Here is a 13751-nt window from a genome sequence, read left to right on the forward strand (position 1 = left end):
CACCTGGAGCGGGTGACACAGGAATGAATTTGGAATGTCTAGAGAAAGGGAGACCCCCATGACCTCCCTGGGCACCCTGTTTGGTGCTCTGCCGCTCTCAATGGAAAGATCTCGCTCAAGTTTAATTGGAACTTCTTGTTTTAATTGATGGCCATTACTCCTTGTCCTGTAAGAGAAGGGTGTTGCTTTGCTCTCATATACTCAATTAAATGAATTTAAATAAATTCTTTTAATTGGATCAGATGGCCTCTTGTGCTCACTCATAACAATTCTGTCGCTGGGCACCATCAGAAAGGGTCTGTCCCCATCCTCTGACACCCACCTTTGAGGTATTGACATGCACTGATGAGATCCCCTCCCCGTTTTCTCCTCTGCACACTAAACAGGCCCGGCTCCTGCAGTCTCTCCTCAAGAGAGATGCTCAGGACCTCTAATCATTCCTGTACCCTCTCCAGTTGTATTTCTTGTAGTGAGGAGCCCCATATACAACATATGGGGTCTGTCCTACAAATTCAAAATATTTTTTCTAGAAATGAAATCTTGTTCTTTAAAAAAGAAACAAGAAATTCTACTTTGACCATTTTGGAATGAAAAGCATTGCCTATCTACTTTGGTTTTAATAATATGTTCATTATGTAAGTAAATAATTAAACATTAATATTAACAAGAATTAAAGAAATAAGAAAGGCATTTTCATCAAGCAAAAATAACTTTTCAAGAAAAAGTTATCCTGAAAGTATTAGTTGGGTGTGGGAGGGGTTGTTCTAGGAATTTTGAAAAATGTGGTTCTACTTTCTCTGAAGTGAGAAAAGCAATGCCTTTCTTTAAGAATAAGTTTTCTAAAACAGAAAATATAAACATTAGTTTTATTTTGCATTTTATTTTACTAAAAAAGTCTCTGTTTCTATTTTGGTTTGCTTTGGGTTTGTTTTTGTTTTTGTGGTATTTGTTTTCTTTTTTTTTTACTGCAAGACAGTAGTTTTCAGTAGAGTATCCTTAATGGTGATATGACACTTCAGTGCTTGTCATGAAATGAATAGCCTGTGAGATCATCATTAAACATCCTCCTTTTGCATGACTTTGGCATCTCAGTTTCATAAGAAACATAAATTGTCATTAATTTTCTTAAGTCCAAAAAAAGCTTTCAGCTTTCATGAGCTGAAGCTACTTCAGCTAATTGAAGCCCCTTTCTCCAGACTGTTCTCCCACTCTTGCCTGCCAAACCAGAGGATCACACTTTGCTGCTGCAAAATGTGCTTTTCACATGGAGGCTGGGCAAGAGTATTGTCCTAAAACAAATCTTGAAAGTGTTTCTAACACCTCCTGGGATCTAAAAGGTATTCTTGAAACATACATGAAAACAATTTAATAGATACTGGCTACATGCTGGCTATTCTGAAAAATACAGTACACAAGAGAATCCCCTGTGGAGTGAGTACTCAATAACCAATAACGTCTTAACTGGTCCAGATTAAAATGAACATAAAATGAAAGAGCACTGGAATGATAATTTTCTCATGGGGCATATGTGTGCCTGGGGATAGTGGTTGCCTAGAGATAGGACTGTTTGGATTCTTGCACCTTTCTGTGCAAAAGTGCCTATTAAAAATCGGTTTAAGCTTCTTTTTAATTTTAACTTTAAATGTGAAGTTGGTTATCACAATCGAATATGTTCTTCAAACACTTTCTTTCCAAGATTTACCTGAAAGTTTTTCAGAGTTATAAAAATGGAGAGAAGGTAATAGACAGAAACAAGTAAATGTTAGTGATTTGGAAGAGTAAACACAAAGCAAAAGAGATTCTTACTGCTCCTGGAACAAAACCAACTTTATGCATAAAAGAAAAAAAAAAAACAAACTCAAGTGATACCAAAAATAAAACAACCAATACAGAATTGAATGTTTGGCTGAGGAATTACCTGTTGTCAGAGTAGAAGCAGATCAAGGACTGAGATTTCACAAACTCTGGGAAGGTTTACAGGCTTCGGCTGCTTGTCTGAAGAACCTCTTAGAAAACACTGAAGGGTTGCCAGGGCCCTGAGGTCCACCACAGTCACCAAAGCAAAACCTTTCGGGTGTGCATATTTAACAGAACCACTCCCCGTGTGAATGCAGTGAGTGTCAGAAGGAGGAACTATTGCCACTTATGATAAACGTGGTTTATCTGTCTATTACAAAATCAAACCCTGTTAATTGCTTGAAATTTCCCTGAGAAACAAAGCTCCATTCCTTTGCTTTGTAACCATAACAGCATGGAAAACAAAGTAAGAATTACATGCCAGGGCATTGTTCTTATGCTGATGGGAGCAGGAGTTAAGGGCAAATGAAAAGACGTGAAAAGTCCCAGCAGGAAACAGTCAACATACCTCAGAGTAAAACATTAAACTGCCCTCACCACTTATAAGGAATCATGTAAGTTTTCTGTGTCTTGGCTGATTATTGGGTGTACTTCTATTTATACTTGGTCTGGGCTATCTTTTAGAAGTGAATAGTTGGTAATTACAAAATGTTTAAGATATAGGATTTCCTCTTCTCACTGTGAAGAACCCAGTAAAGTGCTTGCAGAGACCTGCATGTGTTTGTGTTTCCCATGAGATTGTGACAGGTGCTTAACTCATCCACTCCTGCTTTTTTCCAGAGTTGCAGTTTTAATCCTACTTTCATGCTTTTTTCTCCCATTTCTCTAACACTTTCTTCTGCTTCTTCATCATGCCCATTCACACATCTCAGGCAATATGCAAGGATAGCTTCTCTGAAAGTTCTTTTAAATGCCATGTGCTCACTTGGGTTTCAAAACATGCTTGTATTACAGTTTGAGCCCAAATAAAGCATTGTTTTTTACAATCGCTACCTTTAGAAAAGTTTACCCCTGTCAACCAATGTAATTATGGGGCTGTTAAATTTTTATATCTGCCTTAGGGTAGGGGTGTCTTAAATACTATTCTAGAATGAAAATGCTTCTTGTTCTGTGAGTGGAAGGTCCTACTATAGTGTTTTCTTGACTTTACTGGTTTGACATCATTGTATTCCTAAAAAGACCAAATGCTTTTTGCTTTATTTTTTTGTCAAGTACACCTGTGGCACTCCATGAATAATAAAAAAAAAAAATGTAGTGAAAGGCATTGCTACACGTATATGTGTAACTAAGCACCTTGCAAGCATTGACTTCTGTATTTAAGACAATACACCTGAAAACTCTCTCCTCTTTTGCTCTGATTCTCATGCATATATTAGCCCTACAGAGAGCACTAGAATGTAACTTTGTGACATGTGAAGCCAAACTTAATAAGAATCTCAGAAAGAGTACCCGGAATACAATTGCTAAATTTGTAAGGATTTGCATTGTTTTCATTGCATTATGAATTTAATGGAAGCCACACAAGCATATCAGGTTCACAATTCCTGTCATGTCTTGTTTTACTGGAACTCCACCTCTGAACCATGAAGCAAGATACTGTAATTACAAAGAGGGTTGCAAAATTTTTTTAATATTTATTGGCTGAATACATGCGGTGAGCCGCACACTCCCGCTAAGCAGCTCCAAAAGCAGCCATGTTCTTTGTTTATTCTGTCCAAAGATCTCATCTTCCATTTGCATCACACCACAGCAAGATGAAATCGTGTTATCACTGACATAATCCTGATATCCAGTGATAAGTCAGTTTGGTGACTATTCTGTTATGACTTTTCTTTAATGAAGAAAAAGAAAGATGCCTTTAATGACATGGAACTTGGAGAAAACAGAGAAGCTCATTAAATCTATGAGTCTCATTCTTCCTTTCCTAGTGAGGTCAACTTTTCCATCAAAATACTTTAATTCTTTAGTGGACATTTAAAACACATTTCAAATTTTTAAAGCACATTTTCAAATAGCAGCCAAAATTCAACAGGGTTTTTGTAATAGCCAAACCCCATCATACTGCAGGGTAAATGAATCACTTGACTTTGAGACTTCTAGGGCAAAATTTAGTTTAGTACCATCTCCTCTCAAATGTCTAGACCAGACTTTATTGCTAATAATAGGTCAGACAGATGATAGGTGTTTAGAGTTTACTCCTATGGATTTAGAGTTCAAAAACAGGGGAAAGAAGATGCATACCATAAGGTTTATTTAGAATGAGACAGTCTTTTAAACACAAATTATGGCAGTTCTATAGGATGCTGTATGAGAATTACTAAAATTTAAGATGATGGTATATTCCAAGAGCAAAAGGACTTAGTTCTTAGCTTATATTTACAATTTTACTTCTCATGCCCCCCCCCCCCCCCCCCCGAATTCTAAAATTGAGATTTTGCTTATGTAATCTTCTTGCCAGAACTTGACAGCTGTGATTGCGGCTGGCTTAATTTAACTCATGATTTCTTCTAAAATTAACAAACGTAGTTACTCAGGAATCTCAGCAAACGAAACACTTCCTTTGGTGCTTTTGTAGACAGCATTGCTTATCAGAAGTCCTTACTCTGCTATAAAACAACACATATTTCACAAAGGCGAGCACAGTACTAAATCGCACATCCTCGAACCCCGCATAGTCAACCATGTGTTTGTGCAAGCTGCCGAGTGGCTTAGCTCCTCTTTTCCCCGCCAGCTTGTGCTATGACAACCGTTTACTTTTGTATTTCTTGCTGCCGTGACTGCTCAGGGGACAAACTGCCGACACATGAGTGGCGGGGCGAGATGTCCCGGGCGTTCATCGCGGCGGGGCCGTGCGGGGCGCGGAGAGCGCGGTGCGGCCGTGCGGGCTGCCGCCCCAGCCGGGGACGCGGCTCCGTGAGGCGGGCCGGGCGCGGCGCCGCGCCCTGCCGGCACTCGCGACTCGGCTCCCGGTGAGAGGGACGCAGCCCGCGCCGAGCCGGGCGGCGCCGGGCGATGTTCCCCCTGTGGAAGGCCGTTCTCTCGGAGAGTCTCCTGGGTAGGTGGCGCGGCTGGGGGCGAGGGCCCGCGGTTGGGGGCGCCGGGGGCGCCCAGCCCCGGCAGCGCGCCGCGGGGCTCACCGTGCGTGCAGGCGTGTCGCCGAGGAACAGCTCCCCTCCGGAACGAGTAAATAGTGCTCACATCTGAGCGCTCGTCTCTGGGTTCTTTTTTTCCCTGCAGTGCTGGAATGCTTTTTGTCTCTTGGATCAGCCTAGAATGTATTGCTGCTCACGGCCAGGTGTTTGTGCGGGTGCTGTTCTGCCCTGCTCAAGGCAGGGCTCCCAGGGTGGTCGCCAGACCCAGCGCCCGCAGTGTCGTCTGCTCGGTGCATCCCCTGCAAAGCACGGAACCTCACAGCGCAGGGCTGCTGTGCCCGGACAAGGCGTCTCCAGGGGAGAAAGAACAGCGCACCGATTTACTAGAATAATTCCTTTAGCCACCAGTCTGCCTTTGAGGAGCCCTGAGACTGTGGGTGGACTGCTTATTTAGCCAGCCCTCCGAACACTAATCCTTTCCGAATTAGAGCACTTCACTGAGGTTCAAAGTAGGAACTGCTGTCTGAGTAGGGGAAGAGCTGTTGTATTCTCATCGTTGTATTTCCTCGGAAAATGTGTTTGTTTAACATTAAATAACAAACATTTCTTCAAAGAAGATGGCTGTTGTTACTTGAACCGCTTTCAAATATATTTGATAGCCTGTATGCGAAAGTATAAAATGGTACTTTTTAAGTAATCTCCAGGAAATCTTGTTGAAAACGCATGATGGGGTTTTCTCTTTTTGGTTTGTTCTTGTTTTAGGCTACATTTCTTGGTCTCTTTATCATGCACTGCCACCGATGATCTACTACTTCCCTCTTCAAACACTGGCACTTACAGGCCTAGAAGTTTTTGCTGTTGCCTTCTTTTCCCCGATATTCTTGACAATTGGCCCTTTTTGGAAGTTGGCTAACAATGAGTACGTCCTAGCCTTTCTGAGATTGACTATGGTTGGTAAGTATGCACTTATAGATTCCATTTTGGTATCAGTGCATAAGAACAAACATTGCAAGTTACCTTAAAATTCAGACAATTGCAAAAAAGACAAGACTAAAAAGTTCCCACTCTCCCCATACTCATGTTTTGTTGGTTTCTTTTTTTTCTCTCAAGGTTTTAGCTATAGTCTAGAGTATAGTATAGAGAAATGTTTTTTGTAGCCATTGTATTGCATAAATACAGAAAAATATAGTTTCACTTTTATTTCTAGGAGCTTTTAATTTAGTAATAGTCATGCCCAATGGGAAAGGTGTTTACAGTATCACTCAAATATCATCAGAACAGGTGTTTTCTGAATTGTGACTATGGGTAGGGATGAGGCATTACATAACAGCTTGGGGCTAGTTTCTATGAGTGAAACATTCTTTTTTAATTTCTGAGGCAGTTTTTCTTCTAAGAATGTATTTTTAAAATTAAATCTATCTATCTACATGCCTGTAGAGGGGTTATAGGCTCATCCTAAATATGAAATAAACTCAGGAAATAGATGCCCCATTTCCCATTCCATAGGCTCCTCCTTAAATGAAGATTTGCTGGGATTCCCACTTCAGTCTCCAGATAACTGGTTCAAATCTTAGCTCTTGTTGATTTTTTAAGTTTTTCAGGGGAAGGTTTGGCAGTTACAGCCACGCTCAGAGGCGAGTTATGCTAAAGAGTTTGCCACACTGGATGAATCGAAGGAGACAAGTGTCTCCATCCTGTGCAGAGGTGAAAATGCTGCTGCTGAGTGATGTGGTTCAGAAGCAGCAGATCCTAGCTCCTCATTTGTCAATATAAAATGATAGATAGATAATAACTTACCCTATAGTTTTCCTCTTTTACTGTTAGAAGACAGAGTAAGATCATCTTATTTACTTTCCCTGTGTAGTTTTTTAAAAAGAATTACTGTTCTTTATCTCTAGAAAAATACTAGAACTGAGCAGAGTTTGTTAGTGTAATTGATTTTCATTAAGAATTGTTTCTTTTCTTTTCCTGCTCTTCCCATTATATCCATCCTAGTATTTTCTTCTTTAGTAATAAGCTTCTCAGTGAACAGAATCTTCAGCTTCTTGCAGCAGTGCCTCATGTGTTGCCTTCAGCAAGATCTAGTTTAGAAAGTAGGAGTGAGTATAAGCATTTAAAATTGCACCTTACTTTCCTTCAGATGTGACAGTAACACAAAATTTGCCATGTTTATTTAAGGTTGAGTCTTCAGATCACCTTGCTGTGTTTACTAGTTCACTTTATCAAAAGAGATGGAAATCACGTAGAAGTGTGCAATTTTTGTTCTGCTAAATAAAGAGTAGTGACAGGCCTATGATGGTCTTTTATGTGCTGCTGATTCTCCTGTTTCTCAGTTCTTCCTGTGTTTTTTTTCCTTTGTACTGATACAATTTTATTTATTTTCTTTTTGATCTTTTTTGCTTCTTAAAAAGGCCATGGCCTTCCTCTGGCACTTGTTGAATTGTCAGGCAGAACAATCTACCCCATGCATGCTCCACCCCATTCTACTCAGTCTTCAATTTCACAATCAAAAAAGAAAATTCTTCATGCTTAGCTAAGACCAGAATATTTATGGGGATTATTTTTTCCTGTTCTGTTTCTTTCTGCCTTTTCAGGAAGCTTTATTTTCCCTGCAACTTCTAATTTCTGTATCCTTTTGTGCTACTTGATTTTGTGTTCTATTTGAAAACAAACTACAGCAAAATACCCTGTGGTAGTGTCTATTGGCATCTGAGTCTTCAGACAACATACGTTAAATTTGGGTGTTTGGATAGATATATTCAAATCTTAGGTGTACTTGCCCAGCAACAAAAGGTGTGTCTGCTCTAACTTGGCAAACCCATGCTACCTTTAATCAGGGTAGCTAGCACACATGATGAAATATTTGAAGAGGCAGGTTTATGGATTGCCAGCACAATTTAGTGACAGAAATCTGTGTGTACCGTACATGAAAACTCTGTTGAAGTTCATGCAAGTGCACCTTCACTGCACATCGATCTTGTTTATTGTCTTGGCTCTAAACTTTTATCTTTTACCCTGAGCAGAGTGAGCAGGTAAACAGTTGGAGGATTTCTAACATGCATTGCCAGAACCTGCAGCGCCATTTCTGACATTTCTTGCTTAACATCTCTTCAAGTTTGACTCATACTGACTTAGCAAATGGCTGGTATCATAACAGTGTTGTTGCTTCTCCTGCTGTTTGTCATTGGTCCTGGGAATTTGCCACACTGACTGAAGTTACGAGACTATATGTGGTCCATTGCACTTGAATTGGAAACCTGGAAACCTGTTAGCAGAGTTTGAAACTGCTGGTAATGTGGGGTCACTGTGCCCTGGGAAATGGCAAAAATGTGTGCACGTGCTCTCTTTCAGTGGCTGGGAAAATGGTAGTTCTCAGAAATAAAACAACACAGGCCAGTAATGACCAGATACTGAGCCAGAGAAAGCCTTGTTCACCCCTTCTGGGGCAGTTGATTTCTAATCCCTGTGCTATGTGTGGTGACTGCTCCTGTCTAATAAAGAATGTGCCACAGAGTACTTTTGTAAGTGCACTGCAGCAAAAGCCACAGTCACAGTGGAGCAGTCACAGTACATAAAACTTTATGGCTTTTGACTTATCTAAATGCATGCTTGAAGAATGTCTGTGTGCTCTGATATCCATATATCCTCTCTACCCAGTTTCTATGCATACCTGCATTTCTTTGGTTTGTTTAAAAATGTGTAATGTCATGTGTTTTCAGATATGTGGTGTAGCTGTTCAAATTACAAACAACGTTGACCTAATGCACAGGAAATCCTTATTACCCGGTCTCTATTGATCATTAAAGTAACCTGTGTGCATGTATTTGTTTGTAGGAAGCTTAGCATCATACCATGCACCAAATGCTACAATTAGACTGCTCATCTTGGCTGCTGGTGTTTCTTCTTCATTGCTGGTTCAAACAGTAACATGGTGGTCAGGAAACAGTTTACAAAGGTATCTTATACTGATGGAATTTAACTGATGTTTATTTATATTAAAAGCTGTTTTTTTTTTTTTAATCCCCCAAACATCTCACTATTTTAAAAACCGATTCTTACAGATTCATCAGGATATGGGGCTTCATGCTAGGCAAGATAATGCTCCTTGTTCTTCGTATCTGGTACACATCACTTAATCCAGTCTGGAGCTCACAAGTTGCCAATACTGTCATACTGACAATTGGTTTCATAGCAGCAGTGGAGCAAATTCATTCAAGTAAGTATGTTACAGCAAAGATGGTGGTTATGAAAAGAATCAAAAGTATACCTAGCTATGTGTCACTGGATTTTGGCTCTTTGATTTTTTTCCCCTTCACAGTCTGGTTTTAGACCTGCTGCATGAGCATTGCAGGTTTTAGAAGTCGTGGGGTACTTCAATCTGCCCATAATATGGCAGAACTGGTATCACAATTCATACAAGTGGTAGTAAGTTAGTGCCAGATCTGCCTCTTTCCTTATTGCAGTGCCAACAATATGACAGTAACACAAACAAAGGCATAATATAGGCCAATAAAATCAGAATGGATTATTGTCTTTCCAGCATGAAACATTTGTGGTGTTATTGTTATTTTGTTAATTCAGTTTACACTTTGAGTTCCTCTGCCAGTGTGTATCTTTTAACAGAGGAGATATAGTTGGGGAACAGCTGATATGTGAAAGTAAACAGAAAGAATTGGAGGAATGGACAAGTTGTCCCAGTTAAACTTTGCCCAAGTTCTTGGAGTGTTTGCACAGAGTACACAGTAGTGGGGGCTGGCATAGGCTAAACTGTGGAGATGGTATTGCCAAGGAAGACAGCAAGGTTGGGTTGGTTAGTTAAGGCAGCTCATGTTAAATCCTTAGAATCTCCTTCCTTCTCAGTATAACCTTAATGAATTAATTGAAAGATAAAACCTTATCTATGTGTAAGTGGGTATAAATTAGCATCATGCATATTGTCTGTAAGCTTGCATTACACAATCTAAATTAAGACTGAGTTTTCATCAGAATTTAGAAACGGAATCTGCTGCAGGAGATTAAGAAGGAAATCTGTCTTGTTTGTGGGTGACAAAATGATATGTCTATGCAATTAAAGGTGCTGCTTTCTCCTTAGATGAGAGATGTTCTAAAGCACATGGAAAAAAGAGAAGTAAGGGAGTTTATTTCTGGCTTATTTGGAAGTGTCAGGTTTTGTTCTTATCAGAGTTTAGAGTTTCAGAGAACAGAAGCCTCTGAGTAAATTCTAATAACTTTTCTGCTCATTTTCAAAGCCAATTTAAACATTTAGAAGTTATTATGGAAAATAATCAGATGGATGGGTTGGCATTTTTGAACACTTATGGCAAGTATATTTTCTTGACAGACCTCGGGTTGTTAGTAAAGATTTTTTTTTTTTTGTATTATCAAATTCTGATAACACAATCCTAATTAGATAAATTAGCTTTTTGTTCAGCATGCAATTTATTATAGTAAATTTGTGATTTTAGCTATTTCTTTTTCTCAGTAACTCTTGCAAATAGGATTTGACAGTTTGCTTAGCTGTATTTCTATTCTTATTCTAGATGGAAACAAAAGGAAACAAGAAACAAACAAAACTGGTAATGTGATTAGAGAGACTGCTTCCCATCCTCATTGGTTTTTATCAGGGATTGCTTTTGGCAGCCTCATGTTCCTCACTCTGTGGATATTTGGGGAGGTTTCATTAATTTCTAGATGGGCAGTAAGTGGACATCCACATACAGGTCCAGATCCTAATCCATATGGGTAAGTACATTATTATTATTATTATTATTATTATTATTATTATTATTACCAAATTGTAATGAAAATCCAGTGCTGTAGTGGGTGACAAATTAAAACTCAACCTGATTATGGTATAAGATAGAAAAACGTGGGTACAAGGTGCTTTACACAGAGGATTCATTCCTCCTTTGAGATATTGCTGAGCATTTTGTGCAGACCTTAAACTTTTCTGATACATTTTTATTTTTATTTCAGCACTAAAATTTGGTTTGCCACATTTCAAAACAATTTTTAGATTAGCACTGAGGTTCAAGGACTTATGAATGCAGTGTATCTATAATATGCAGTAAATTAGTCTAGCAGTTGTCTTCAGAGAGGAGATGATCAGAGATGTGTGCATGAAGTATAAATAAATGTGTACACTATTAAAATATATACTTCAGTAGAAGTTTTGATTAGTAAGAATGTAGACTAAATGCTGTGTGTGGTTCATTCAAGTTCCAAAATCTAGAAAGAGACCAAATTAGTTATTCTGAGTAAACTACATGTGCTTGCAGGTGACAGAATTTATAATTTGGAATTGGTATACAAAAGAGCTGTATACAAAATTGGTATACAAAAGACTGTGAGCAGTGTTAGATACTTTAGGATTCCTTATTTGACATGAAGAAAATAGTTCTGTTTGGGGTAGATTCTTCCCTTTCATTTTCTCTGAGTTGTTTTTATCTTTTGTACCAAGATTTCAGTGGACTGCTTTTGCTGCCGAACACAGCAGTAAATTGCCATTATTTTCAACTGGATGTTTTTTACATCCAATAAAGTGAAGAAAATATAGCTGGGTGTGAACAAAATTTAGCTTTGTTTAAAGTAAAAGAATTATAATATAATAACAAGGACCCTTGTCTGTATATCTAGAAGTTTCTTTTTCAATATCAGGTAGTTTTAAAATCATATCCGTGTATGTTTTCTTTTTCCTTATTGTTGTATCAGAGGTACAGTTCTGTTGGGCCTTGCTCATGGATTGATGCTTTCATTTTGGAGCCAGTCTTTTGTCATCAGTTTTGCCTTGTTTCTTATAGGTAGGTGCAAATCCTGAGCAGAATTTTGTGTTACCTTATCCCTTTACTCAAGTCCTCTGACCTGACACCACATCTCAGAAAAGTGTGGCTAATCAAAGCCTCCTTTTCTCTTGCCACTGACTGTAGTACACATATGTCTGACCAGTTGACTAAGGGTTACAGGCCAAATCTCCAGGCCATTGCAGAGCAGTGTTATTGTCTCCAGAAGCCCTGTTAAGGTTCTGTTCCCTTGAGCAGCATCTTAGTTCTGACCACCTGCATTGTATAACAGTTGGACTTAATGACCTTAGAGGTCTTTTCCAACCTTAGTGATTCTATGATAAGGCCAAAGCTACGATTATGGAGTTGAGAGGACACAAGCCTCTCAATTCCACAGGAGGCAAAATAACTTGTAATTTAACAAGCAGTCTACCCGGAGACAAGTTTACCTCCTGTGTCTTTACTTGCTAAGTTCTACAGACAGTAAAATATTATGAACAGGCAGGTTTTAGGGTTAAGAAATGTGTGTGCAGATTGTAATGTAAGCATGAACTTTTGATTTTTGATGTACACACATTGCTTATTTAAAACAGGCACAGAAAGGTTCTTTTGCTGATTCAAGCATTGTATTCTAAAATGCTCGGAACCTTGATGTATTAAAGTTAAATATTAAAAGTGTTTCTATATATTTACTTTTATGGTGTGACAGTAAATATTCATATCTACAATAATATTTTATTGTAGATATGAATGTTTTAAAATGAAGATGTCCTGTTATAGAGATGTTCTGTTTAGAGTCAAATCCCCAAATCAAAGATAGCATGGTAAGTCAAGGACCTTGCAGTCAGTAAAAGATTAATAGTTGCTTTCTTGCCCTTTCTATAGTTATCTACAGGGAAAAATAATGAAATTCTATGTTTTCATATTAATCTATCTGATTCTTTCTGTATTATGGTAAAAGAGATTCATAACTGATAGGCCTGTTACTCTCTTAAGAGCTGCATCATTCCTCTGTTGTGCTGAAGAACTCTGTAAGAAAAAACTGTTTGGTTTTGGCTCTTGATGTTTCTCTGCCCTCTTTTTGCTATATTGTTTTCAGCTGAATAGGCAATGCTTAAAGAGTGAGATACTGGGAAAATAAAAGACTCTCTTTAGCTGCTGTGAATACCTGTCCTTCTAGTGATGCAGTTTTAAGGCTGGAAAGCACAATTATATTTCCCAGACTCTGTTTTTTCACTAGCCAGAATATGAAAATGAATGTGGTGGGTAATATACCTGACTGAGACTTACTCTATTCTTTTCTATCCCTTCACAGGTTTGGCATCTTCAGCTGGTCTCCTTTATTTACATACCTGGAGTGCTGCTGTTGCAGGCAACATTCTTGGTGTCTTTACTATGTGTGTGTGGCCTCAACTAGCTGGACGCTTTGTCAGCTGTCTGCATCCTGGGAAAGCCATGAGCACAGCTATGTTTGTCTATGTTCTTGAATTATTCTTCTGTGTTTGGTGTACAGCTTATAAATTTGTACCTGGAGGAGTTTACATTAGAGAAAGCTCCCATCTTCTTCTAGGTACATTTGTGATAATGAACAAATACAAATATGCTTGCTTTAGCCTCAGACAGACACGTGAAATATATCTATTGTATAAAGAGTCTTTTCAAATGCTTGATTACTGTTTAATAACTTATTGTGGTAAGAGTTTCAGTGCAAAAATTAATGAGACATGCAAAAAATATTCTACTTGTTTCTTTACCGTTAGAAATAGTCTAAAATGTGGACAGAAAATGGAATTCAAAAGTGGAAAAATGTCTGATAATTAAAGTACGCAGTGGAGAAGGAGATCTGTTATTCAGTCACCCTAAAAATATGGCTGCAATCCAGGGTGTGAATGCACAAATATGCTGGCTACCTAAGGTAGCAGTGCCTAAGGTAACAGGGTAGCTACTGGGACTGTAATGTAATTCAGTGCATTATTTAGCCCTGCTCTGCAGGGCAAAGTGCAGCATCCTGATGATCTAGCTA

General features: G+C 38.7%; 1 protein-coding gene across 5 annotated transcripts in view; it reads left to right on the forward strand.

Annotated features, from left to right (window-relative positions):
* Positions 1–2228: 2228 nt before the first annotated feature.
* CWH43 (cell wall biogenesis 43 C-terminal homolog) overlaps positions 2229–13751 on the forward strand; it is a 32000-nt gene continuing 20477 nt past the window's right edge. The window contains exons 1-7 of one of the 5 annotated variants that reach the window (XM_085578604.1): positions 2230–2411; positions 5712–5903; positions 8784–8904; positions 9011–9165; positions 10490–10691; positions 11661–11749; positions 13044–13298. In XM_085578604.1, coding sequence (XP_085434730.1) covers positions 5750–5903; positions 8784–8904; positions 9011–9165; positions 10490–10691; positions 11661–11749; positions 13044–13298 — 976 coding nt within the window. In that variant the 5' untranslated portion in view covers positions 2230–2411; positions 5712–5749. Of the gene's footprint in view, positions 2412–4764; positions 4913–5094; positions 5904–8783; positions 8905–9010; positions 9166–10489; positions 10692–11660; positions 11750–13043; positions 13299–13751 lie in introns of those variants that run through there. The other 4 variants (XM_085578602.1, XM_085578603.1, XM_085578606.1 and 1 more) reach the window with 4 other exon arrangements.

The sequence above is a fragment of the Lonchura striata genome, chromosome 4 (genome assembly GCF_050655825.1).
Source record: "Lonchura striata isolate lonStrDom1 chromosome 4, ASM5065582v1, whole genome shotgun sequence".
NCBI lineage: Eukaryota > Metazoa > Chordata > Aves > Passeriformes > Estrildidae > Lonchura > Lonchura striata.